Source organism: Meleagris gallopavo, chromosome 12 (assembly GCF_905368555.1).
Source record: "Meleagris gallopavo chromosome 12, MGAL_WU_HG_1.1, whole genome shotgun sequence".
Lineage (NCBI taxonomy): Eukaryota > Metazoa > Chordata > Aves > Galliformes > Phasianidae > Meleagris > Meleagris gallopavo.
Genome location: NC_139415.1, coordinates 5,117,591 through 5,145,466, shown reverse-complemented (window position 1 = coordinate 5,145,466; position 27,876 = coordinate 5,117,591). Strand labels below are relative to the sequence as shown.

Sequence of the window (27,876 nt, the reverse complement as noted above, 5' to 3'; positions counted from 1 at the left end):
GAAGAGCAACTGCCTCTACCTTTACCCATTCTTGTCAGCAATGAAAGGATTGCTTCCCTTCAAAAACAGATAACAAACAAATGGTTAGCTACTGAAGATGTAAGTTAACATAGCTCTTTTTAACACAGGTTATTTGCTTTTTTCATCTTAACTCTGCCTCAGCTGTGCTGCTCTGGCACAGTCGCAGTGGTGGACTCCTCCAGGAGCGGACTCCTCTTTGAGGAGGGAGGAATGAGAAGCAGCTGTTGCATCTCTGCTTCTAAGGCAGCATCCGCTATTGTTTTTAAAGCGCTCTGACCAAGGTAGAGCTATTTCGGCGGTGCTGGAAAGCGTAAGCCCCACGTGACTCTTTCAGAAGTCTCGCGGGCATTGTTCAGCCGCAGCCCGCTTTTCGCGCTGCCGCTCCGCGCTCGACTGCCTGTGCCTGTCGGCCGCTCGGCTCGGCGCTGCGCTGCACGACCTGCCGGCGAGCGGCTCCGGGCCTCGGCGCGTGCGGCGGCCGTTGGGCCTCAGGCGGCGATGTGGCGCTTGAGCGCGGCGCGGGGGTTCTGGGCGGGCTCGGAGGGTCCGTGAGGGCGTCGGAGGAGTGCTGCGGGCCGGATGGGTCGTGCAAAGGCAGAAGTCGTCTGTCTCTCTCTGTTTTTTTTCCCCTCCCATGTTTAACCGTTGCAGAACAGCAGGTATGCCCTGACCAACGCTGCCAGTGCCGCCGGAAGGCTGTGAGGTTCCATCATGTCCGAATCCAGGCCTTCGGGAAGAAGAAAAGCCCAGATGGCTTCGTTACCGAGTGCAAAGAAGAAAAAGAAAGAAACGGCGAGGAAAGCGAAAGATAAAGGAACACCCTCTATACCTCCACAATCCTCGTCTATTATTTCGTTATTCAGCAACGCCCCCCCAGCCAAAGTTAGCTGTCCCGTGTGCGGGCAGCTGGTGCCCAGGTACGGGATCAACCAGCACATGGACCAGCTGTGTCGGAGTGGCTGTGTCGGGCTGGCTGCTGCTGCTGGTGTGGTGGTGGTGATGGGGGTGCAGTGCTCGGCACCACACAGAGTCTGCCAGGCACACCTGTGAGCAGTAATTCCAGCCCGTATTGTTCGGAGCCCTCACATCTGAGAACCAGTCCTTCCGAAAGCAGAGTGCTGAAAACAGAAGGCAGGGCAGTGGGGCACGTTAGTCCTTATTTTAGCAATCGGGGTCCGGTCGGTGATGTTTACACTGAGCCGACGGAGCAAACGGTTAAAGTTGTTTCTTTGGGAAGCTTGTCATCTAAGCTGTCCAGAAGACGTCGCATCCAGAGGGGAAAGCAGATCGTGTACAAGGAGATGGACTCCTCACCTCCAGCTGCTCACAGCGTGTGTGACAGTGCTGCAGTACTGGATGGCGGTGCTGATGATACCTGTGCTGGGAGTAGTTCTCAGAAAGAAAACGAGCTTGTTCAGAGAGTGCACCAGGAGCAAAATACCTCAGAGAAGGAGTCTGAATTTCAAGCTGAAATAGATGAATATAATAAGGGAGATGTTACAGATGTTGTTCAGGTATCGTTACCAGCTGATAAAAGAGTGCTGTTTGGTGCAAGGAATTCCAGTGCAGGAAGTAGATCTAAAGGCATGGTGCTCACTCCCAGTAATTCTCAAGTACATCTGGCTGTTGGTACCTCAGCAGGGCTGGTCAGAAGTTCAGAGGTTGAGGCACAGCCACGTGCTCAACATGTTCTGTCTTCAGAGATGGAAGTGGACTGTGGTATGCAAAGCTGCTTTAATGACAGTGACGAACAGGTACTTCCTGTGGAAGTTCTTGAAGATTTTAATTATGAGTTTAATCATAATTTGTCAGAAACTGTGGAAAAGGTGGATTCTCAAAATTCCGTTGGTGATATTTTAAATAAAATAAATGAGGTTAGCTCTCCTAGTCACCCGTATTACCTCCGAAACTTTTTAATGGTGTTGCAAGCAGTGTTGGAGAATGAAGATGATGTGAGACTCTTTGATGAGCAAGATATGAACGTTATTACTAAATTCTGCCAATTATCAGGTATCTGTCTGTTTTTATATTATCATGCTGTCTTTTGTAGAGAGAACTGTTTCATAGCTTTGAGTGAAGAGCACTGTACCAACAGGCAATTCAGCTTGTTAAACTTAATGGAAGAAACTCCTTTTCCTCAGGAGACATATCCCTCCAGGAGCTTCCTGCAGGTAAACTTACCAAATGCTGCTTTAATGGACCGTAATAAGGACCGTAATAATAAACAGGGACGAAATGGATGAAGTAAGGAGAGAATTTAAAATATATATATGATTGTGCAAATTTCTGTAGCTTAACTTGCAAAATACCTTTTCTTAACAGAATCTTAAGTCAAATTGCTTCAGCATTTAACTTGAATTCATAGGAGGAGTTATCAGTTAACACTTTTTTGTTTTTTTGGTTTGTTTTGTAATGAAACACTGAAGTTTTTATGAATAATACACGTGGAAATTCTGCAAAATGTGGTTACAAAGAGGTCTGTGCTATACACACAGACCTTGAAAAAAGTAGTTCTGAAATGGTGTGTTTCTGAGCTCTGGTTCTGCGCATTTCCAGGTGACTTTTATGCTTGGTTTGAATACATAGTTATCCCAGTTATTATTACGTAATGATTTTGAATGCTAACTGCTAATTACCAGTCATTTTCTTGCAAGTCTCGTGTTGCTTTTAACTTTCATTAACCATAATGAGATTTAAACCCACCACTTAAATGTTGCTTGATTCCTACACGGATGGTTTTACTGTAAAAAGGGCAGAATTTAACAAGAGTTAAAACCATCCCTCCAAATTTACATGCATGTTTTTAATTTGTCGTGAGTTGTAATTAAGAATAGTTTTACCAGTATTTCTGCTAACTTGGGGCATCAAAATAGAAATAAGTTTCTATTAACCAGAAGAATACTCGGAGTATTGCAGCCATAGCTGTCTATGTTGCCTTCAGCTACTGCGGTAACACACGGATACCTGACAAAATGTTTGTATGCTTATGCTCTTATGAGCTGTGTGCATCTGAGCTGAATTTGCAGAACTGCCAAAATGTTACATGCATGTCTGCTGGTAGAAAATCAGTTGGAAAGCATTCTGCACTTAGTGATGTGTTATGTTAGGTCAGTTTGGTTTAGCTAGTGGTCTGTGGAGTGTATCACACTGTAGAAGACTAGTATTTCAAAACTGACACGCATCTTGCTCTTTTTCCTCTCTAGAGAATATATTTAGGTTAGATATCAGGAAAAACTTCTTTACAGAAAGGGTTGTTAAGCACTGGAATAGGCTCCCCTATGGTCGAGTCACCATCTGTGGATGTGTTTAAAAACTGTTTGGATGTGGTGCTCAGGGACGTGATTTAGCAGTGGTTGTTAGAGTTGGGGTAGTGTGGTTAGGTTGTGGTTGGACTTGATGATCTTTAAGGTCTTTTCCAACCTGAGCAATTCTATCCTATTCATTTTTTTCCTGCACTAGCATATTGTCTTTAGACCAGCTGTTTCTCTATTTTTTGTCTTATTGCAGACTGGAAGAAAACTATCCTAATTATTTAGAGCTCTGTGTTCTTTAATGTTTGTTTCTGGGAAGTCCTAACAACACTGCAGATTGACACCACAGGACATTAGAAAAGAGAGTATCAAGGCTGTAACATATGACTAATAACTATGTGAAATTTTTCCAAGCCTGGTTGGAGGTTTTCAACAAAATTATTGCTAATGCCTTTTGTAGAAGTGGAGAATAACAGTGTGATGTTGAGTTAGTGCATGTCATCATTATAAAGTTTTTAGTACAGAGTGCTGGGTGACAAAAATGGAGACGTGTTTGTTCATGCTTTTTAGGAAGAATAGAGCCTGGGTGAGTAGTCTCAGTTCCTTTTTAAAATAAATAAATAAACACACGTGTCTCTGTATGGAGCACTTGTGGTCAGGCAGCCTGCAGAAAAGGTCCTCTGGTTTTATGTTAAGCAGCTGGAAGACCATGTCAGCATTATTCATCTGTCCTAGTGGAAAAGTCAACTGAGTTAACTCCAACCATGTAAAGAGCTGATTGTTAAAAAAGGATGAAGAAACTTCAGGGGAGGAAGTAGACCTCTACACTTAGGCATTTCTACAATGATTGCCTCCTTACAATCAAATTATTTTAGATTGTATTGTAATAATGAACTGCAGTAACACTGGACACTTACAATGCTAACATAAGTTGAGACTATCTTAAGTAAGATGAGGTGATAACATAGGACTTTATTTATCAGGAGTCAGGAGAGGCCACTCAGCAAGGGATGATGAGCCAGCAGCACAAGAGATGTGGTTGGAAGGCATTAAGTCAATAGATAATGAATTCTGGACAAGCGATGGAACACTTTTACCTTCAAGAAACCTTGGACAGAATACTTGAATAGTTCAGGTAGATGGGATATTTGTTCCACATTAGTAGTTTCTATCCAAGCAAGTATTGCTTCTTGGTTATCATAACAAAAAAAAAGTGCGTACACTTTTTAAATTGTTATTTATTTGTTATTCATTTTTATACTTGTTATTCAAGTCCTTTAGAGAGAAAACAGTCCTCGTACCTTTCCTGAATTGCAGGCCGATTTAGGTCAGATTCCATGGTGGAGAAAGGATGTTGGTGTGTTACTCAACTCTTTTCTTCCAGATTTGAAAAATGGGGAGATAACATTACAGAGAAAATAACCAGCTGAGGTGTCTGATTGTTGTTGTCTCAGTGAACTGATCCTGGAAACATTCTATTAACAAAAAGGCTGAAGAAGTCTGCTTGGGGACAAGAGAACAGTTAAATAAGCATGTAAAAATCAATTCTTATTTCTTAAATATATCTATGTCTGGTAGTGTTTCAATGTCTGTTTTTATTAAGGATCAGTTTCAGTTCATCAGCAGGAGACAGGGATAAACAAGTTAGGAGTTGATGAGGGGTGACGAATGAGGTAGGTATTTAAAAGGGTGCTGAATGTAGTAACAGTGACCAGGCAATTTTCAGCTAAGATGTAATAAGTTTTTATTTGGTTGAATTTCAACATAGTTAGTAAATTCAAAGTATTTTTTAAAGGTGCTTTAAGTGAAATCTTCCCTGATAAAACATCAAAGAGTATTTTGGTGGTTTTTTTTTGTTTTGTTTTGTTTTTGTTTTTATTCCTTATCTTCAGTTGATATACTTACTAGTAAAGCTTATGTGTCTTCGGTAAAGATAAGAGTCTGAAGACAGATACACTGAAGTGTATTGTGTGATTCTGAAATCACTCTGCAACTTCTTTTTTCCTCCCTCATCAGATGGTTAGTTATAGACTGAGTGTTAAAGAAAGCAAAAGATTTATTTAATATCACACAGTTTGAAAAATAAAATTGACTTTTCCTAGACAATAAACTATTCCTTAAACGGTACAATACATTGTGGCAATGTTCATTACCTATCAAATACTTTGTAATGATTACTATTATCTACTAAACTTAAAGATTCTAATGAGCAATGATTACTTTGAAAAGTACTTTCTGTTATCTTACCACTTTTGTCTTTAGAGTACAGGCAGATTTAAAATGTGTTTTAGAGGATATCTGCATCTAAGTTCTTTTTGTAGGTAAGGTATGCATAGCGTCAGGTTCTAGAATTTAATTTTCTTGTTTTCCTTCCTTTTTTTAACTACAATTTTCAGTTGGTGGGCAGAAGTTATATGTGAGACTTTTTCAACGTAAGCTGAACTGGTTAAAAGTGAACAAAATTGAGTATGAAGAGATAGCTAAGGATTTGTCTCCAACAATTGAAGAACTGGTTGAAGCCAGATTTTTGCAAACAGGTATGGCCTGCATTAGTAAGTATTAAAAGTATTATAAGTAAAATATGGAGTTGTGGCACGTTAGCATTTAATGCTCTACATGCTTGTCCTTCCCATGAGAATTAGAAGAGCAAAATAACTAAAGGTTTTGGGTCTATGAGCCCCACGTTATATTGCATTAATAATGAAAACAGTTAGTGCATAGGAGATAGTAGGGAGAGATGAATAAATGTCAGTGTCACTGATGTACCTGTAGGCCTTACTTGCCCTCATCAGCCTCATCTTAGACCCTGAGCTGTGCATCATCTGCACGTTGGTCCAGGAGCTCCAGTTGGTATCTCTCAGTAGTGCCAGGAGCTGTCGTACAGGCGTACCTGTCTTCATCTCATCTTGCTGGGTGGACCTCCAGCCAGTGCTTCAGTTGTTTGTTTCCAGTCTTACCTACAGCCATTTACTGTGGATGGGACTGAGACCTAAACTGTAGGCTTGTTTCTAACCCAAGGTCCAGCTCATCTTTTAGATGAACATCGTCAGTGTCTTTCCTGGTGGCTTCCAGTAGAGGCTGTTACCAGGACTTTTGATCTGCCCATTCTCTCATTGATGGTGGGACCGCACAGGGGAATGGTGATCACCCTTGATTCCTGGCTGACTGCTCCCTGTGGAGCAGCCCTGCTCATGCTTCTCCTTGGCAGTCCATTTGTTTTTTGCATTGGGCATACAGTTTCAATCATCAGGAAGACTGGGGCTCTTCCTGAACAGCAGATTTTGTTAGCTCGCAAAACTTCTTTCTGTTTGCTTTGCTTTACCAAGGGATTTTTTCTGATTATTCCATTCCTTCTTACTGGACCTTTGAAGATAATGAAGTTCAGTCTGGACTGGATAGCATCAGTAATATATTTTTGAAGAATCTAAATCATTAATTTGGGTATATCAGTGTGCTATACTTTGAACTGTTGCTTGAGTGTGCATGTATAACACATAACAAATGTATGTGGATTGTTTTATTTCTAGACTCTGAATTGGAAGACCTGTGTGAAGGTTTGGATTTGCTTTCTGCCCCTGAACTAAAATCTTTAGCAAAGATCTTTCACTTGCCAAATCCAAATGGTCAGAAACAACAACTTGTGGATGATTTCCTGAGGTTGGCAAAACAACGTTCAGTCTTCAGCAGGGATCAGGCTGGTATTGGGACTGTTATTTTAAAAAGGTACCTCTTAAGTTGTTTAAATCTGCAGTTAAGTTTTGCAAGTGAATGCATGTTATCTTTTGAAGAACTAAATCAACATGCCTTTTGATGAGAGTTTAGTAAATTCAAATATATATTAAAAAAAAAAGCACTGTTAAATATTGATTCACAGTTAATGACTTATAATTTCTGGATCAAACAAAAGGGGAAGAATCAGACCCCTTTTAAAACAGTGTCGCGCTTTTCTGCTCTGGGCATTATTATCCCTTTTTTTGACTTAAACTGTATGAAGGAAGGTTAAGAAAAAATGTATTCAGGAAAAGGAAAGGAACCTGGTAAACTTAGATTCTAAAAATATCCCCTACACCGCTCCAAGAGTAAAGGCTGTTAGTTACTTGCTTAATTGTATCAGCTTTGAGAAGGTACTGCCTTCCTCTGTAGTTGACAGCTAAAATACTAGTTGTTCTCTACGGTTAGAGGAAATCTTGTGTAAATCTGTGCTGCTCTGTGAACAGAAATCTCAATCTTGTATGAAATGACTTTATGAAGATTCTAAACCACAGGATCTAAAATTGTGATCTTTAAACACTGCCCTAACAGCTAACCCCATCTTGATGCATGTTGGCAACGCCTGGCATAGCAACAGGAGTGGTTGCACCCAAAGGGCAGTCAGTTCCAATTCTCTTTCTTCTTGAGGTTTGGTCCTTACGCTTTCATTTTTTTAGTTAATGCATTTTCACTTTAGGTTGTGTATTCTATGTTGTTTCTCAAGGGGCTTTTTGGGGGGGAAAAATTGCAAGAGTGATTATGCACGGAACAGGCTTCCCAGGGCAGCGGTCACAGCCCCAAGCTCCTGGAGTTCCAGGAGTGTTTGGATATAGCTCTCAGGCACAGGGTTTGAATTTTGGCTGGTCCTGTGTGGAGCCAGGACTTGTTGGACTTGTGGGTCCCTTCCGGCTCAGGATATTCTTTGAAAATGAAGTTTAAGCATTAGATGATGTGAGAACAAAACAATTCTCATAATGCATTTGAATATTTGAATATTTATTAGTGATGGGGGAAAATGATTTGTATAATCACTTCACTTGTTCTTCCAGGGCAAAGGATTTGGCTGGAAGATCAGTCAGAATATGTAAAGGCCCTCGAGCTGTCCTTTCTCGAATCCTGCTGCTATTTTCCCTGTCTGAATCAGTGGAGGATGAAGAAGCTGGCAGTGCTGGTCAAGGCCAGCTCTTCACAGTTCTTATGGTAAACATGGGACGTATGGTATTCCCCAGTTATGCTGTGAATAGGAAAACACAAGTCTTTCAGGACAGAGAAGATCTTATCAGGTAGGGGGAACTTCGGCAATTTGGAAGTCTGTTTTCTTCTAGAGAAGTCTTGCTATAGTACTTATGTGGGCAAATAAGATACTTTCGTAGAACTGCAGATGTGAATAAGTAGAATTGCACTTTTGCAGTGATCTAAGATGCTTTTCTGTATCTGTGTTAAACTTGTAATTCACAATAGCTTGTACATTAAACCAGAATAGCATATTTATTTGCTTAATGGTCATCTGCCGATGAAAGTTGTTTCTGACATTGCTGTGATGATTATTAGAAAAAATCCTGAACAAAACTAAAAATATGTTCCCCGGTTTTATAAATACTTCAAAATGTAACATCTGCATCTCTGCTGATTGTACAAGATTAAGAATAAAGTCGACTGCATGGTTCAATAGCTTTAGAGACTGGAAGGGAATTTTTAGAAAGTACTGTATGAAGGAACTGATCTATATTAACTATAAATGCTTCTTGATTCTAAAGCAGTAATTTTGTTTTTGTTCCCTTAGGTATGCAACTGCTGCTCACCTGTCAAACGATATAGCCACTGCAATGGTAAATGGGAACTGGGAAGAAGCTCATCATCTGTATATGTGTGCAAAAGAAACATGGAACAGTCTGAAAAATCACCCGTCTTTGAGGTAGTAAACTGGAAACTGCTGTTCATATGTGACTGTTAAGTGCATTGTCTTAATTTTTGTTTGGAGAGAGGCTATTAAGCTTATTCAAGCCTAATAAAATTAAGAAGCTTGAATGTTCTTGAAAGCTCTGAACTTCCTGCTGTTTGTTTAGCTTTTAAGTGCTATATATGAAAAGGCTTTTTTTGTTGTTGTTCCTAAATCCTTGGGAATGAATCGGTAGGAATGGATAAGGCAATCAGACATTTCTGTTCTACGTGCCAATGTGGGAGAACAAGAGCCTTATTTTTCCCTTGTCATAGTTTGGTTTTATGGCTTTTAGGCCAGTAACAATCAGCAGAATTTTAAAATTCACTGTGAACAAAAGAATGTTGCAAAGGTTATGGGAAAGCATACTGGGTTATTCATCTGTCGAAACTTCCAAGTGTGTTTCATTCAGGAAACATTACTAAAGATCTGAACTGAAGTAATGTGTACTGTTTTTGAAGCGTCCTTCATTAGTTATTGTTTTAATTATTTTGATTTCTGGCTTAATGATGCACTGAAAGTTAAAGCGTTAAATTTGATGTATTCATTGTCACTGCAACTGATTTAAACTGGTACTCATAGAGAGTGACGTGGAGGTCAGTTCTGTTTCATGCTATGGCAGTGTGAAATTTTATGTGAAATAATTAAATAATTCAGTAATTTCTTGGAACATAGAGATGCCTGCACAGAGGAAGTCCTTGTTACAGCCTTTCCCTTTTGTTCAGCTGAGTTTCTGAGGTGATCCTTCTAACTTCAGAGAACAAGCTGGCAGTAAGGAAACGTGATGTAACAGCTTATTATTTTGGATCTGATGCAGAAGTTGTTAATTAACAATTCCTCTGCTCTTGAATCAAAAAATATGTGACACAAATGCAGCTTACTGTCCCTACCTTAGCTTACATTTGGGTTCTTGACTTTGCACCTGTAATACTCAGTTCATATATAAGACAGTTCATGTTTTGAATGCTTTAGTTCTTATTTTTGTAAGAGTGTTTTAAGATGAATTAAAATTGATCTCCTGAGCTACTCTCACTTTTCAGCAATCACAGAGTTCTACCCGAGTATCTGCGACATTTCACAGTTGGCTGGAAATACACAAGGATACTTTCTCAAGGTGTTGAAATTTTGCAGAGACTTCACATGTATGAGGTAAAGTGATGAAGTGAACAGCAAAACATTTTAAATGTAGCGTTGTACATTGGTTTGTATTTCTGATGTGGATGGCAAACGGTGATGATGTTTGCCATAGCTTCCTACACTTCTCTTAACATGTTACTTTCAAGTATACAGTGTCTTTTTTTGCTGCTTTAGAAGCTATTAGAAGAAACCCAGATTTTAAAAATTGCTTTTATTTATGCTTATGCTTTAGAGATTTGCCATGTGTAATGTGCTGTAGCGTTGTTTCTGAGGCATTATTTCATTATTTGAAGGTATATGTGTTTCACTAGTTTGGTTATTACCTTTAAAAATGAAAAATCTTGGAAGAGAAGTCTTTTGTGGAATTTCTGGCCTCTTCACCTGAGGTATCAAGTTCTCCAAAGGCCTCTGATTTATGTGATACAGCAAAACAGATTATTCTAAAAAAGGCTTTGCCTATTTTACTTTGGTTAGCTAACTTAAATGTTTACACACAAATAGAGTTCCTAAATTACACCCAAGCGACTGAATACTTGGGTGCAGCAGTAAAAATATTGTTTGAATTGTGCAAAAAGTTGTGTAAGAAGTTTTTATAGTACCCAATTGGAAAGGAAAATGATAAGCAAATTATATAATGGAACTTCAGCTTGGTTTTCTAACTTTGCTAACGATGACACACTTCGTTGCTGCAGGCAGCAGTGCAGGAGCTGCAGGCGCTTCTGGCTCAAGACGTGTATTGCACTGACAGCAGGGGGCGGTGGTGGGATCGCCTCGCTCTGAATTTACATCAGCACTTGAAAAACACCAAGCAGGTATCTTTCGGGCTGTGTGCTGTGTGACTGCAAGCGCTGCAGGTGCTGGGTGGAAACATTTAAAAGCTATATTGTTTTGTGAAAGCATAGCTGGGTGGGCTCTTCTGAAAATGCAGATATTAGAAATCCCAGTTTCTCCATGTTTTGTGTTGCATTAGATTATGAAATTGTTATAAGGAAATACTGTCATAAGTTGTCTAGTTTCTGCATTGTCTCTTCTGCATCTTGTAACTTCACATCAGGCTTTTCCAAATTTCAAATTGGAAATTGTACAGAAGAAGAGTTAGTCATGGTTCCTCATTTATACGTTAGAACACAATGCCTTTCCCCAGTCACAGATGAGTAAATCAGAATCATAATTTGAGTACATTTTTTAAAATTTCTGACTTAGCCCTGGATCTTCTTCAGTGCAGTTGTGCATTTGTCTATAATGTGTTCCACGTATGTATTCTTGCGCAGCTGATCTGGTCCTTCAGTTTTCATATTAAGTACTGTGAAGAAACTGGCTTAAAAGTGTTAAACTGATTTGCTCAAGTGTTAACGTTTTTTCTGGTCACTTACTTAGAATTTGAACTTATTCAGTCTTACACTGATAGAGCAAATGGAGAATAATTCCTTTTTAGCACACCCCAAATTTGAATATGGAGGCCTTCCGATGAAAAATAAAATGATAAAACTTTATTACAGATGTACGAAACCTGGCCCTATCTTACATGCTGGGTTTTTATATTTGTATACTCCCTGAATCAGTTAGTCCTTTGGGCTTGGTAAGAACAGATAGATCTGTATTAGTCTTTCTAAGTTAGTGCTTGTTACATGGCTCTCTGCTAGGCCGTTGACTGCATTAGGGATGGACTGGCTGACCCATTTGTACGGACGGGGCACCGTCTCGCTCTCTACCTGCGGGCTCTACGTATCAGAGACTCACCAAGCTGCAGGCAGCTCAGATGCCTTTTTCATGATTTGCCAGACGTAACTGTGGAGGATGTGACACATGTAAGTAAAGATACTGGGTACTTCTGAAACATCCAACTCCATAAGCCTTTACTGTTCTGACAAGAAGTGATTTGGGAGGCTGTCAGCATGAGCTGTTCACGAACTGCTGGCTTACTGATGCTGTAGAAAAGTGAATATAAATGCATTTCTGAAACAAAAATGTACAAAATACTTTTGTACAAGTCTTACCAGGTATAGACCTCAAGAATTTACCACTGACACCCTCAGAACTTCTCTGATGGAAGTCAGAGTCTGAGCAAGAAGTCTGGGCATTGCTGCTTATGTGTTCAGGCATTCTGTATGTGAGGAAAAAGTTATTGGATGTTGCGAGCATAAGGCACAAGAAAATGCAAGGGTTTATTTTTCACTAATATACACAGTGCAGCTATGCAATATAATATACTTTCATTGTATTGGAACATTTCTTTTCTTTACTGTTGCAAAGAAATCAGGGCACTTTATGCCCTGATCTGGAAGTCTGGGATGCTATACAGAATACACCCAGTGATTGAGGTGGAGACAGTTAGAGAGCTGCTCCTCCATCTGGACTGTCACAAGTCCATGGGACTGACTGGACAGGCTCCATCCTAGTGTGCTGAGGGAGCTGGCGGGGCCAATTGCTGAGCTGCTCTCGGCCATCTACCAGCACTCCTGGTTAACTGGACAAGTCCCAGAGGATTGGAGGCTTGCCAATGTGATTTCCATCTACAAGAAGGGCTATAAGGAGGATCTGGGGAACTACAGGCCTGTCAGCCTGACCTTGGTACCAGGGAAAGTTATGGAGCAAATCATCTTGAGTGAGATCACGTGGTACATGCGTGGGTGATGTCCAGGGGATCAGACCCAGCCAGCACTGGTTCATGAAAGGCAGGTTGTGCTTGACCAACCTCATCTCCTTCTATTACTGACTGACCAGACTGGTAGACTGTCAGGCTGTTGATGTAGTTTACCTAGACTCTTCAGCAAAGCCTTTGATATGGTCTCACAGTATTCTCCTGAGGAAGCTGGCTGCCCATGGCCTGGACAAGTATACCCTTCTTTGGGTAAGGAACTGGCTAGAGGGCCGTGCCCAACAGGTAGTGGTTAGTGGAGTTAAGTTCAAACGGTGTCCCCCAGGGGTCGGTACTGGGGCCCATCTTGTTTAATATCTGTATTGATGACCTAAATGAGGGGATTGAGTGTACCCTGAGTAAGTTTGCAGATGACACCAAGCTGAGAGGTAGTGTCAATTTCTCTGATGGTAGAGAGGCCCTTCAGAGGGATCTAGATAAGCTGGATCGCTGGGCTGAGGTGAATGGGATGAGGTTCAACAAGGCCAAGTGCCGGGTCCTGCACTTTAGCCACAACAACCCCATGCAGCGTTATAGGTTTGGGGATGAGTGGCTGGATGACTGTGAAGAGGAAAGGGACCTGGGGGTGGTGGTTGATGCTCGGCTGAACGTGAGCTGACAGTGTGCCCAGGTGGCCAAGAGGGCCGACAGCATCCTGGCCTGCATTAGAAATGGTGTGGCCAGCAGGAGCAGGGAGGTCGTCATCCCCCTGTGCTCAGCACTGGTGAGGCCGCACTTCGAGTATTGGGTTCAGTTTTGGGCCCCTCACTACAAAAAAGACATTGAGGCCCTGGAACGTGTCCAGAGAAGGGCAATGAAACTGATGAGGGGGCTGGAGCACAAGTCTTACGAGGAGTGGCTGAGGGAGCTGGGATTGTTTAGTCTGAGAAGAGGAGGCTTGGGAGGGACCTTATTGCTCTCTACAACTTCCTAAAGGGAGGTTGTGAGGAGGAGGGGTTTGGCTGCTTCTCCCAGGCAACAAACAGGATCTGAGGAAGTAGCCACAAGTTGTACCAGAGGAGGTTTAGGTTAGACTGAAAACTTTTTCTCTCGGAGTGGTCAGGCACTGGAATGGCTGCCCAGGAAGGTGGTGGAGTCGCCGTCCCTGGCAGCGTTCAAGAGGTGTTTGGATGAGGAGCTATGAGATATGGGTTGGTAATGGAAGGGCGGTTGGACTAGATGATCTTGTAGGGCCTTTCCAACCTTGTGATTCTGTGATTTGTGTCCGGGCAAAGTCAGAGCAGAGCCCCTTTCTCCCTCAGCATACCTCCCTATAGCCTTGCTCATTTCAGGCCAGAATCTGTCTGTTGTTGTCCACATTCTTTCTTCCTGGTTTTGCAGATGGAAACAGTAACTGTTAAGCATTTTGGGGGAGAATTTTTTTTTTTTTTCTTAAAAATTTGCCAGTTTATAAAAGCTGATTTGCTTCTAACAGAATGGCTTTTGGGGAGTAACCAGTTAAATTTTATGTAGTTCCTTTCAAAAATCAATCTAGTTCTGGTTTAAAAAAAAAAAAGAAAATTTGTGATGCTGGAAAGTAACTAGTTGGTTTAATATTTCCAGGTTACAATCAAGGGAAAGATGTGTCCTCAAACAAGATTGGGAAAATCTGTGTTTCTAATGGAGGATATTGTGGATGAAGAAGGAGGCACAGACTGCAGTGTATCCACGGTCATGTGCTCAGTTGAAGAGCTTGCATTAACTCATTACAGACAGAATGGTTTTGATCAGGGTAACAGTAACTCTTTTTTTATACAGTAAAATAACTATGGGAGCAAAGAACCAATTTACTAAGCAATTTAGGTAATTAATTAGACATGGTTTTGGTCTGATTGTATTCCTTCCTCAAAATGTTCTCTGTATTTTCCTGCTGACCTTTCTGGCCTTCAATTTTTTTGCTGTCTTCATGAGCAAAAGGCAGTTTTGAATTTGTTTTGATAGAGGAAAAAAGGTCTCCTATAACTCCTTAGAAAAATCACTTCTTTTGCCTTTCTGATCTGTGAACTTCATATGAAATTGTTGTAGAAGTTAATAATGTTTCCATTTTAATGATTGAAATACTTGTATTTTTAAATCTTGCTTTTCAGGAATTCATGGAGAGAGTTCAACGTTTATTACACTGTATGGTATTCTAATGTGGGATATCATTTTCATGGATGGCATACCCGATGTCTTCAGAAATTCCTATCAGGTATTTTTGAAAGGCTGTGTTAATTCCTTCGCCCATATTGTTGTAGGTTCTGTAGCAGTGTTAGCACTCTCATTCTGGCCTGGATTCACATTTTATTCTGAGGGACTTTTCAGACAAGGCTTAGCAATACTTGTTTTGTGCTGTTATGTGGGGCTTGTTGCTGAAGGGCTCCTCAGAGACAGAGTGCCATGTTAGTCTGGATTGACCGTCAGATGGGGTGGGATTCATTGGGTTAAATGCAGCTGTCCTGTGTCTGAGCTCACTGGTTGAATTGTTCTTTATAACCAGTGGTAGAACTTCTGTTGCACAGTTCATGTTTGAAGATGACACATTCCATTAAAAATACATCTTTAATATATTTTCTTCAATTACTTTTAAGGGGGAAAGCATTTCTCTTTAATTTCAGGTTTCAGATTTGTTAATGTCCACCCCCATCTGCCCTGCCCTACCTTACCTATCATCTCCTTTAGTATCTAATTAGCGACCACTGGAAATATTTCTTTGTAAGTGAGGGAGCTGGAGCTAAAGTGATGTGAAAATCTGGCCAGCAGGATTAAACTCAGAACTATTGCTGCATGAGTCTCGCAAAGCTGAAACTCAACTTGTTTTTTTTTGTTTTGGGTTGACCTGTGTTCCTTGAAATGTCTTTTTTAAGTTGCTTTCTGTTTGTGTATGACCAAGTCTGTATGGGGTTAAGCACTGTTTGCAGAGTAAGCTGAGACCTGGTTGGTCTTTGGAAGGTTGAGGTGGGACATGAGGGCATTTGCAGGCTCACAGCAGCCCTGATCATAATTCCAGATCCCAAGTGGGAGTTAGCTGAGCACAAGCCCTTTGTTTTCTATGAATTTAAGGGACATATGACTAGAGTTTAAAAAAAAAAAAAAAAAAAAAAAAAAGCATGGGCTAAGATGGGGCCAGTGTTTGCTGCACTGTCATCAACAGTTTGTTGTAATATACCATTTTTTTCCCTATTAAATTGAGGTGGATAGATTTGAATTACATTGTCTGTAAACAAAGTAGTAGTTCAGATGAAGAAAAATATAAAGTAGGGCATTGTCATTCTTGGAGTTGCTGCTTTGCCAGCAACTCCTCAGCACTGTGTTTACCTTCTCATGCAGATGTTCCCCCTGGATTTGTACACTGACTGCTTCTATGAGAACAGGAGGGATGCCATCGAGGCCAGGCTCCAGCTGCTTCACGGAGCTTCCTTGGAGACTCTGGCAAACTTGATTGCTGACATCTGGACCACTCAGGAGGGAAAAGCAGCAGCACTGGTTAGCTGGGGACTTTTTAGTTCCCTCCAGCAGGTTCAGGTAAATAATTCTTGTCCTGGAAGGGCACTCTGTTAATTTATTGAGCTCCCACACAGCTTCAGAATGCTCAGAAAATTAGTAAGCTTGACCTGAGGTACTGAGAAAACAAATTTCTTCTTCTTTGATGGTTAGGGGAAAACTGAGTGGAGACTTCAGCAGAGTTTTCACTAATGCTAAGTACTGTTACCCTTTTCAGATGTGGTCACTTTTTTCCTACAACAGGCATTAGGAACACAGAGGGAAAACGACTGTATATAACAACTGGCCATCAGAGATTCTTGTGGGAATTGAGAAATGGCTGTACAGTAAGGTGAAATGGTCAACTGTGTGACTTCTCTTACAGAGCCTTGTCACTTGCCTTGGAGGAATGTTTCTGAGTGGCGTTTTTAGGCGACTTTCCAAAGATCTGCGCCATTGCAGAGGGGGGCTTCCTGATCTGGTTGTGTGGAGTACTCACAGTAATCACTTCAAGGTACTTGGGAGATAGATAGATGATGGCAGTGGTGCTCAGTGTATCCTACCTTTAGATATAACAACTAACTTCCACTTGTCAGTCTATATAAACTAATGGTATTTTTCCTGTTGTGGTGGAGCTAAACCTGCTGCTCCTCTGATCAGCAACTGTATGGCAAATGGTGATTGATTGCTTACCTGATGTTTTATCACATCTTTTGGTGTCGCTTTAATGGATGTAATAAAAACCAGCAGGAGATGGCTAGGTAGTGTTGCAGAATAGGTCTTTTAGGTTAAAATTACAATAAAGCAACTTTTATTCAATCGGCCGTACAGATTCTCACTGCTGTTCACAAGGGGTGTCACCACTCAAAAATACATAGGACAACTACAGCTCTCTGCTACAAAAGAAATGGAGTAAACAGTCATGGTTTGCACCTTGTGTTGTAGTGGAATAGCACTAGAAGACTGTTGGGTGCCTTAGCTGGAGCATCTTGTTATGCATTTATAAAGCATAGATGAATAACAAAAGTTCTCTGAAGCAGCTGCTGTACTTTGTGTTGCAGTCAGTTGAAGCTGGAACTGCGCTACTGGAGATGAGGGGATCAGTTTTTGATCACTTGGGACCAGTTCCTCTGACTGTGTTTGGGTGGATAATTACTATATTAAATTCCAGTCTCAGTCAAGCTTTTTTAGGGATATTAATCATTAGCACCTACTAGTCTTCCATTGTGTTAAATCTGTATTATTTTTGTTGCAAATAGCCATAAAGGAGTTAATTAGTCTCGTATCTGTGAAATGAACAATTTCTCATTTCTTTCACATATATACACACAATTCTTCATCCCCATTTCTTTGTAGCTCGTAGAAGTGAAAGGCCCCAACGATCGCCTGTCCCACAAGCAGATGATCTGGCTGAGTGAGCTGAAGAAGCTGGGGGCTGCTGTAGAAGTTTGTCACGTACAAGCAGTTGGAGCTAAAGTAAACGCCTCAGTTGACAAAAGGTCTTAACCACATGGGTAACTTGGTTGTTTCTAAGGATGTGGTTGGCCATACACTGCTGGTTACTGCTTATTCAAAGTCTTTTCTTCCGAATTCTGGCTTCTTAGTGCACAAAACATTCTAAAGACTAGTCTGAGAAAACTGTCACTTGTGTGCAGTAGAATAAAGTATTTTCTTCTATACATATTTCATAATTGACTCTGTGAAGGGTATTGAGGGCCTTTGCCCAGTCTAGACAAACAGCTGCAGGTGCTTTTTGTACCATTATTTGTACCATTGAGAACATTTGCTGCCATGAACAATGTGGGCAGCAAAGCCTGGTGATTCCCACATTGCATTCATTACCTTCCCTTCAGTGACCTTCCTCCAAGACCAGGATGGTTTTCTAACTGTCTCCGTTCTGTATAGTGATTTCAATTTTTCATTTTAATGTGAAGTACAGAACCAGTTATTGGTGACATCGCTTAAGGTATAAAACATTTTTTAAAATGTTTCAGTTTGCTGCTATATCTGATTGACTAATAGGATTGTTCGCTCAATAACTTCTGTCTGGAATAGCTGTGTTACCTACAAAAATGGGCCATGATGGTTCTGGTAGTAGACAGGAGTTGAGAAGTGCCAGATTTCCTGCACTCATTTGCAGGGCTGGTCATTTACCCCCTGCATTAACTGGTGTGTGGTCTCCTTCACAAATAATTCTAATGGAACCAAAAAATCCTGGGGCTTTGTGTCACTTTTAACATTTTGCCATAATCCTTCCTCTGGAGTCCTAATTCTCATATTGAGAAAAGTTTTCTTAATAACAGGTATTCTGCTTACCATGCAAACAGCAAATGCTTTAATAATAGAATACAGTGAGAAATTAAGATCAGCTGCACACCATTTTTTTCCTCTAAATCAGTCATCTTTCTTAAGACAGCATCCCTGCTTTTCTTGGAGAAAAAAAAAAACAAATAGCCACACCTGTTTTTTTGTTACAGGAAGTGAAAGAAAGAAAAGCACCTGCAATTCACTCTGGAAAGGTATGAATTTTATTTAGTCTAATTTACTTCACATTCACAAGTCAGCATCAGGATGTTATAATCTTCCTGGCACTGCTACTTTTTTTTACTCAGTAAATCATTATCAGGCACAAGGGTTTTAGTTTCAATTGAAATAGCAAACTCTACACCATTACAGCAACAGCATTAGAACCCTACTGCCTAGAGCCATTTGAGGTACAGATTTCTGTCTCTTCCACTGGAGGCTGCGAATGTTAGAAATTTTTGGTTTTAATGTTTCTTTCCATGTAAGCCAAAACCTTTGACCCACTTGCTCCATCTTCATTCCAAGTACAAGGCAGTTAATAGCAAAGTGGTATTGCCAGCATGTGCACACACACTCACACACACACACACAAACACACACAGGTGCAGGCCTGGGTTTACATACAACACACTTTTCAATAAGTTTCTGGAATGAAAGGAATTTCTTGGATTCGTGGCAGTAAAAATGGGGAATAAGGTTGTCTTACCACAGTGACCTCTACCTCGCAGTAATCAGTGACACCACAGGTACACTTAAATCTTATCAACCTGCAATTTGTGTTTCACCCCCTGCAAGGTTTACAGTGTAGTTACAAAAAATAATGATTATAACAGCTGGTAACAGCCAAAATAGTGCACTTTCCTTTTACAAGAAACAGACAAAAAAATATGAGCTGCTCGGTAGCTTTTCTACTCTTGCAACAACCAAATGCTATCAACAGTTTTTTTTTAAATGGTGAACAGAAGTAATAATTTGAGAACGTGTATACATATATACACACACACACACACATATATACACTTGTATGTCGATTTTGTACACAGAAGTTAAGTACTTGCACACCAAAACTGCTTCTGAAAGCTATTAGAGATGTTCAGAGCAGTCCTTACTCATGATAAGGCAACTGGGTAGAGTGGAGAATATTTTGAAATTAGCTTTTAGTACCTGTTTTTCAAAAGGGAATTTAAAGAAGAAAAAAAAAAAAAAGGTCAAAGGGAAGAAACAACACTCACAGGCACGCACAGTCTGCGAGTCAGCCAGGCCCATGCAAACACAAGGCAGCAGACAGGCTTCTTTCCTCCCTGCATCCCTTACATGTCAGTAGGGGATGTCCCTGTCACTCCTTCCTTCCTGTGCTCATCTCCATTTCAGCCTCTGCCAGCCTAACTCTCCTTTCTGAATATTGTATAATTGCTTATTAAGAAGTTCCCCCTCATCCCCATATATGTATAGTCATATAGATAGATACCTATATATCTATACATATATATATACACATATAGAATACAAAGATCATCTGCAGCATCTGTACACATTGTGGAACTGAAAGGTAAAAATTTCTTAAGTTTCATTATAGTCAACCTCATTTGTTTAAACATAGTACCCATTTTTCCCCACCAGGTATGGGCCTAAACACTGTGTTGCATTCTACCAGCTCCATTTGGAGTAATTTTTTTTTTCTTTTTTTTTTTTTGAACACATTTTTGGTTTCTTTCAGCCAAAATAGTTACACCTTTAAGGACAAAAAAAAAAAAAAAAAAAAGGACACCAGAGTTTTAATTGTAATAAAATAAAATAATAAAAAAAAAAAAAGAGGAAAAACTGGTACCAAAATACCCCAAGCACATGGGTTGAGGTCTTTACATCAAGTATCAGGCCAGGGAGAACAGTAAGCTAGTTTAAAAAAAAAACATTACAAAAGCAAAATAATAGAGTCATTTGAGTAATGAATTGAATCACTTGGGTGGCTGCTCCAGCAAGCTTGCAAATAAACACAGGTTGTTTGTGGACCATGTAACATGCTCAGACTGTCTTGCAGCATAATTAGGCAACTAAGGTGAATACACATTTTTTCCCTCACAGGGAGCTGACCAGAAGCAATCTGACTATGTCATAAGCCCCCACCTGCCCCACACACACTCAGATTCTTTGCATAACAGGCCGGGGGTGGGGGGGAGTGCTGGTTAGTTAAAAAAGGAAGTTTATTTTTCCTTTTCCTCCCACACATCAGCTCACCTTTAAAATGAGCCCACTTGTCCCTGCCAAACAAGCAGTGTGAGAACACAGTGTGCCATTGCTCCTCCCAGCTTTGCAGTTCATGTCATTTGCAGCCTGGTGAAAATGGGGTCCTGTGTGCAGCAGGCTTAGCTAGCACAGTGCTGGCACCTGTAAGGCCACTCTGTTAAATAAATACTTGAACCATCATAGACACCTTATTACTTTGATTTATTCTGCACGGAAGCCCAGTTTGGTTTTACACAGAAATAAACATCTCCAAATCTCCCTGCTCCCCTCCATGCTTTTTTTTTTTTTTAAGAAAAAAAAAAAAAAAAAAACACTCTAGGCTGCATATGACCTAAAACTTTTTTTTTTTTCCTAGTAACTGGGAACAGCTTGATTACAAGGCAGTCAGAGCCTTACCTGGTCAGTAAGGCTCAGCACTGCTTTAATAGCTTCTGCATTTTACAGAGATCAGGTACTATAAGAGACTCACTAATAAGAGAACATACTCCACAGAAGTATTCTCTTGTCCTCCACCCATGCCTTCACTTGGGATGATGATGCACTCTACTGCCCTCCTGCCCCCATATACTTCACCCTCTCTTGTTTGTCTCACGCAGCATCCAGCAGAGTGACAAGGAAAAGGTTTAAGAGCTGTGCTTGTCCACTGCATTGTCCCCGTGGGCTACTAGTAGGTAAAAAAGAAGGCACTGCTGATCACTGTTCTCCCAGCCCTGCTCACATGGAGCATGAGCACCTCTCACAGATGCGGCCTCTCACAGCCCAGCCTCTGTTCCAGAACGTGCTAGGGTTGAAGTGTGTTGCAGCCTGGAACTGGGTATGAGAGGGATCTGTGCCTAATAGCACTGAATAGCTGAGGTGCTGAAATCAAAAAAAAGAGGCTCTCATGAGACTTAAAAAAAATGAGCTTAACCTTTGAGAGGAACAACCTGTTGTCTCCTGAGCTATAGCCTTCTCTTATTTCCACAAAAGGAAAGGGGAAGGCAGAGGAAGGAACCAGAACTTACCTTAACAATCTGCTGTTAAAAAAAAAAAAAAAAGGGGGGGGAAGGCAGGTAGCTGCATTAGAGTAAATCCTGCTACTTTTTCCTCCTGATTAAAGGCACTTCTAAAGCTACTACATTATCTATGTACAGTAAATGGTTTAAGGTTAACAGTGCATTGTCCTGAAGTTGATTCCTATAGCCTAAAGGCAAGCTCATGACAAAGAGCAAAAATCTGATTGCTAATGGATGCATTTTGGGGAGAAAGGAAAAGGAACACCTCCTCCATGGATGCACACTACATTAACACATATGAAGGCTGGATCCAGTCACAGGACATCAGTATCTGTTTTCTGCCTGGAAAGCAAATCTGAGAGAAGAGTTTGTGCTCAGAGTTCAGTTATCACTGAGTGAACACAAACTATCTGGGAAAACAGGTATTTCAAACAACCCTCATTAACAACCACACCAAACCTTTCAATTAGCATCGGCATTCATTAGAAATGCTCCATCTCATATAGAGTCAAACCCCCCAGACACGGAAAGAAGTAGGGACCAGAAACCAGACAAGACATGGTTGAGAACTACTGAAGACAAAATTGTGCGATTTGAAGCCTGACTCGCTTTGCTTTTAAATATTTGTGCAAAACTTACGTAATGTTTGTATATAAAAATTATTACAGCTTTCAAGGCTGCCTTTAGCAGTGTTAAATTAGAAAAGACAAAACGATATGCTGTAGCCTCCCTGGACCTGTAGGCCATCACATCATCTTAGTCTTCGTTTGCAAGTGTCTCAGTGGATAGCCAGATTTTGGCACCACTTAAGAACTTGCTTAAAGGCGTTCCCAGAATGCTCCGTCTGCATAGGTTCCCTACAGGTGAAAATGGGAATGAGGAGGAGAGAAAGTCTGGGGCCCCAGAGGTGTCGTTTAAACCATTTGCTCTGAAGTACATCCTGCCTTGATCCAGTTCTGAGCAGTTACCTTGCAAAGGAGAGTTGCTTTTGCACTGTCGAAGGTTCCGGTTTAACATGTCTACTTCATCTGCCAGCAAAGAGACTTTATGGAAAGCAGCAATGAAGCCGCCATGATTAATCTGGGCCTCGGGAACCCAGCGGAAGTAGCAGAGTTTCCAGAGTTTTATTTGTGTTCCAGAGATGTGGGGCAGAATTACGCCGTGCAAATCAACAGGCTTTGCAAACCAGTCTCTGAAGTACTGTTCCATATTGTTACTCTGACTCTCTGTTTGCTGTAAGAGGTCTGGTTTCAGTTTCAGTATCAGAGAGTTTCTTCTTGGAAGGAACTCCTGCTCACTGATGATTCCGTTTTTTAATGCTGGGGGGACACCTCGCAATGTCGAGCTGTAGTTTTTCTGCAAAGAATAAATACTGGTCATTTTCCAGCTTTATGCTCACTGCAACGGCAGATTTCCCTGAGCTCCTGGAGGCATTAACCAGTTAAACAATGTGACCTTCAAACAGTTCTGCACTTAGGAGCCACTGCACGGCTCACAGACCAAACGGAGCCACTTGAGGCTTTCAGAAAGAAATACTTAGGTTTTCTAGACTTAGCAAAACAACAAATGATTGTAGTAATCAGTGCTCACAAATGACAACTGGGGAAAAGAAAGGAGTGTGTTGCTGCTTTTCCACAGGTGAAATAATGCAGCTGTCCTGGAACACAGTTACAGTCTTTACTTCTACTGAAAGCCCTTTTGTTTAGACTGTGAAGGTAAGAGAAACCTTAGCACTCCTAATGCTAAGCGACAGTGTAAAACACCACGTAACAGTACGTTTTAAACTTACAGTTAGGCACAAACAGTCCATTCTCAAACAGAAGTCACCAAAGTTACCTTTGAGCGCTTGAAAGTTTTCACTGCTCCGTTCTGTACACACGGTGCGCTTTTCCCAATGTACAAAGGGTTGTGAAAGAGCAGGCGATCCCTGCTTGTAAACTGAAGAGACCAGTCCCAAACACAAGGAAATCTGAGGCCCTTCTCATCACCCAGCTGAATATTTTTGCTTATAGCGAATTCCTGCAAGAAGTAACATTTGGGCATATTACAAATCAAACATCTTTCACAAATCCGAACCATAGCAGTGTGTAATAACCAGGTGAAGAGGCATAGCTGAGAGGTGGCTGCAGATCAAACGAGCGCAGCAAGACAGCCTGCTGCTGGAACAAACAGCTGTGCCCTGCTTTTCATTTGTGCAGCAGAGATGCAGGACTAATGCTTACTTAGCAAAAAGCACTCCTCAGTGGTATGAAATTATTCACTATTAAAACCCTTCAACTCATATTCTGAGTATACACAAATGGTTTTTCAATGTTCTACTTCTTTGTAAGGTTGGTCCCTACAGCTTTAATGGGAAGCTGCCTAACAAAACTCACTCATTCTTAATTTTATCAACTATCCAATGTTTTCTACGCAGAGTTCTCATAAAATCTAGTTTTCAAAAATAAATTCAAGTGCTCAGTCTTCTAAATATCTTGATATAAAGATTCACCGTGCATTACTATTTGCACTTGCACGTTCTTTTCCAACTTTTTCTATTATTTAAACAATTACGTCAGTTGACTTCAAAGTTGCCTGAAATGTGAAATTCTATAATTGCCTGCCATTCTACAATTCCAGGCATAAATACATGTTTCTTAATGGAGAGGAAATAATAATGTACAACAAGAAAACCATGTAGAAAAGAGGAAATTCAATAGACTTTCTTCCAGAACACTCTTACTGCCTTTACAAAGCTCACCTGGAAGGACATTTGATCATATTCACCCAGGGAGTATTTTGCACCAAACAAGAGTGAGACATTTTGGAAAACACGAAGGAGTACCATTTGCTTTAGATGATACAGCTGAAAAGGGGCTGTAACACTTAATACTCACAGTGCTTTCCTTTACTCGTTGATGAGGACAGTTGAAAAGGAAAGTGCCAAACAGTGAGATACGTGCACTGTCGTACAGTATCGTCAAGTACATTTCAGAAAACTCAAAGGCTGCTGGGTACTGTTCTAGCAGCTGCCAAACACAGTCGAGAAACATCAAGAACAAAGGGGACTGGGAAGAGAAATGGAATTTAATTAGGTCTCACACGGCAACTATGGATAAATAGCATTTCTCTACCCTGGTTAGCAACTTATTTTCTCTGACGTAAGCTTCATGAAATTTCAAAGTATGGATAATATTTTTACTTTCAGACTTTTTTGTGAGTAAATGTTTAAGATAATACCATTATCGGATACAAGTGAAGTCACTTTTACCTCTTTGTCAGATCTCTTTAAGTGGTTACACCTATCTAAAAACTGATATCCTGCCATGACCCATTCCTTCTGTATCAAGCTTTGAAATCCAACAATCGTTCGAAAATAGGGATCCAGCATGACTTGAACGAGAGAAGCAGCAAGGCAGCTCAGGTCCCGTCCCTCTTCCTCTGTGAATCACACAGACATATGAAGTACATGAGGTGTACATACACATACATACACATGTAAAGAGCACAAGGAGGCAACTGGGTTTACTTTTGAATTTCTTTTAAATTTAAAATAATTTATAATTGTAAAAATATATATCTTTACATTTATTTCATGATGTGGGTTTGTGGAGTTATTTCCGTTTCAAAAATAAGATCTAGATACCTTTTTTTATTTTTGTTTTAACTGAGACTCATCCTATATTGATGGTTCCTGCCACATATCCAGCACAGCACTGCATTCATAAAAAGGCAAAGCATCCCATGGAAAGCCTGGTACTTACAAAACATGCTGTGAAGGAGGGTAATCGCGTTGAGGGAAAGCTTTAACATGTATTCTACCCTGAAACAGTTCTTACAAAGCTAATAAACCAGTGTTGGGCAAGTGTGATACACACAAGCTGAACGTGGCTTGTAAAAATGACAGAAATTACAACGTTTCTGATCTAGAAAGCAGAAAGTTTTTCAGAGAGTTTTCTTCTAGAACGTCTGTTTGCACTGACATTGGCTGCTCTTGTGTAACTGAAGTGCCATGAGCTGGTAAATGAGCCCTCTGAATTAAAGCAGTATCGCTTATGCAAGGAATATCAGCCCAACTAACGCAGTACAAAAGTCTACCCTGCAGTTCTGATGCTACCATACCATTATCAGAGCAGAAACAAGAAGGCTCAAAGTGAAACACCCCTCTGATTCTATGGGCTACACTACAGTCCAGAAACGTAATAAAATTACCTTCCTTTCCAGGTCCTCAAATGCTTAAAATATTTAGAACTGATGTGTTTATCGCTTATAAAGATTATAGTTTATTTTAAGAAATTGTGTTTGTGTACATTACATCATTAATGCTAAGAATTACAGGCATGGTTGTATTACCTTGTAGAACTACAGAAACATGCTTACACTCCATCATATATACAAGCTCAGCAGAATGCTTAAGAAATGATCTAGACAGGGAAAGAAAGTGATACAGCAATTAATATTATAGTTTCACACTCTAAAAAAAATATTAGTTTATCTATATTTACCTAATTTGTTAATTAAAATAGCAAATCCTTCGACTGATTCACTTCTTTCCTACACTGTGCTAGTTTTCTACATCTCATGAACCATTTGATTAATGATACAAACCTGATATACTCTAGCCAGCGAGTATTTTCCAGTGAGGACAGCCACTTCTCTTCTGTTTCTTCGAAGGGCTCTGCAACAAGGAAAGCAAGAATGCTGCAGAACAACTATCTATCTATTATATCTATTAGAATTGTTGTAGCTCAAGGAAATCACCACCTCAGAAGGACAGTTCAGCTTACCGTTAACACACAGCTGTTTGAGTTTGACATGCGCAGCCTGGATTTCCTGGATGTTGGGGAGACACTTGTCCAGATCAGATTTGTAGATGTCACTTCTCAGGGGATGGCTTCGAGTTATTGCATTACAAATCCTTAGATATTAAAGAAGTAAAAATTAAAAATCATCCATTTTATTACTGGAGAGAGAGAGAGTACTTATGAAACACGCCAAAGTGCAAAACACCAAAAACATGTAAAACGTGCACTTTGTTATAAAAGAACGAATAAGTTCAAGTTTATTTCTCTAAGAGATGCTTTGCTCCTGCCACAAAGCTGCTGGTTCAAATATTTTCGATACCTGAAGCTACAAAGCAAAAATGGAAAGGTTGAACTTTAAAACACTTTGGGTAAGTGAAAATCTGAGGCAGAGTTGCAAGTGAAACAAGCAATTCTACGCAATGTTTCATTCTCCACCATTTTTAGTAAGGCTTACCTGTGCCAAATAAACACAACGTGCATCAAGTATATAAAGCCAGGAAATCTGACAGGGTTTCAAATGGAACTCAAAGCTCCAGCAAAACACAAGCAATGCAACACCTAAAACAAGTGTCTGTGTGTATTGTGGCATTACATCTAAGAAACAGTAAATGCTATAAAACAAATCACTTTTGCTGTGTTCTCTGAAGCAGGTAAGAAATTCTACATAAGCTAAGTTTTACTGCAGTATCACCACTACTGATCCAATCCTTCTAACAGTGAATTCTGTTGCCTGGAAGACTGGCAATTAAAAAAATACACAGCCCTTAAACTCATTCAGTATCATTCAGTATTCCAGCTGAACCTGACCTTGAGCAGAACATGTGCCTGGACTATACTCAGAAAACCGTTTCTCAAAAGCTTTGCACTGTAACATTAAGAAAAAGTATGCTCTGCACTACAGAATGCTGCTCTACTTTACACACCATTGCCATGTGCTTTATGCTGTACCTGGTTAAAGAATAACATCAACTAATTGTTCACCTTTGATCAATTCTTCTTTGTTGCAGCACATCCTTAATGTGGGCCATTCTTACAAGGGCACTCCCATTGGGATGATTCCAGGACCATAACTAATATACGAAAAACAAAACAACAACAAAGCATGTTTGTGTTATTCTGTGGATTTTTTTTTTCTTAATGCTCTAAGAGTATGGTAATTGGCATACATATCTTCTATTTAATATTGTATAAATAAAGAATGAAGACTTTACTTACTGGCATTCGTCTCCCAATAAAAGAGTGGGAGTAGAGCTTAAGGTCTTGATCTGCTAAGGAAGAAGGGACCACAAAATATTCTGGAAGGCTAGGGAAACAAACACAATACAAAAAGTTACTAAGTATTTTATCAGCT

At 40.4% G+C, this 27,876-nt stretch overlaps 2 protein-coding genes across 2 annotated transcripts in view; one reads left to right on the top strand and one right to left on the bottom strand.

Annotated features, from left to right (window-relative positions):
• Positions 1-732: 732 nt before the first annotated feature.
• On the top strand, positions 733-17,889 carry FAN1 (FANCD2 and FANCI associated nuclease 1). The gene is made up of 14 exons (XM_085234192.1): positions 733-813; positions 909-2,031; positions 5,669-5,809; positions 6,800-6,995; positions 8,072-8,305; positions 8,806-8,937; positions 10,002-10,110; positions 10,791-10,910; positions 11,742-11,906; positions 14,300-14,468; positions 14,824-14,927; positions 16,046-16,240; positions 16,584-16,712; positions 17,555-17,889. The coding sequence occupies exons 1-14, from the start codon at positions 733-735 to the stop codon at positions 17,702-17,704; spliced, it is 3,048 nt and encodes a 1,015-aa protein (XP_085090318.1). The 3' UTR covers positions 17,705-17,889.
• Positions 17,890-18,703: 814 nt separating this feature from the next.
• MTMR10 (myotubularin related protein 10) overlaps positions 18,704-27,876 on the bottom strand; it is a 37,764-nt gene continuing 28,591 nt past the window's right edge. Inside the window, exons 8-16 of the mRNA XM_085234414.1 lie at positions 27,741-27,828; positions 27,507-27,595; positions 26,508-26,638; positions 26,329-26,398; positions 26,074-26,144; positions 24,992-25,161; positions 24,618-24,788; positions 23,578-23,760; positions 18,704-23,097 (exon numbers count right to left, since the gene is read on the bottom strand). Of these exons, the coding sequence (XP_085090540.1) occupies positions 22,498-23,097; positions 23,578-23,760; positions 24,618-24,788; positions 24,992-25,161; positions 26,074-26,144; positions 26,329-26,398; positions 26,508-26,638; positions 27,507-27,595; positions 27,741-27,828 (1,573 nt within the window). The 3' untranslated portion in view covers positions 18,704-22,497. The remainder of the gene's footprint in view (positions 23,098-23,577; positions 23,761-24,617; positions 24,789-24,991; positions 25,162-26,073; positions 26,145-26,328; positions 26,399-26,507; positions 26,639-27,506; positions 27,596-27,740; positions 27,829-27,876) is intronic.

Bases quoted from the DNA above. Each gene is read 5' to 3' on its own strand.
- FAN1 (XM_085234192.1), top strand. From the start codon at position 733: ATGTCCGAATCCAGGCCTTCGGGAAGAAGAAAAGCCCAGATGGCTTCG. The intron at 8,306-8,805 runs GTAGGGGGAACT...TTGTTCCCTTAG, and splicing joins GACAGAGAAGATCTTATCAG to GTATGCAACTGCTGCTCACC. The intron at 16,713-17,554 runs GTACTTGGGAGA...ATTTCTTTGTAG, and splicing joins CTCACAGTAATCACTTCAAG to CTCGTAGAAGTGAAAGGCCC.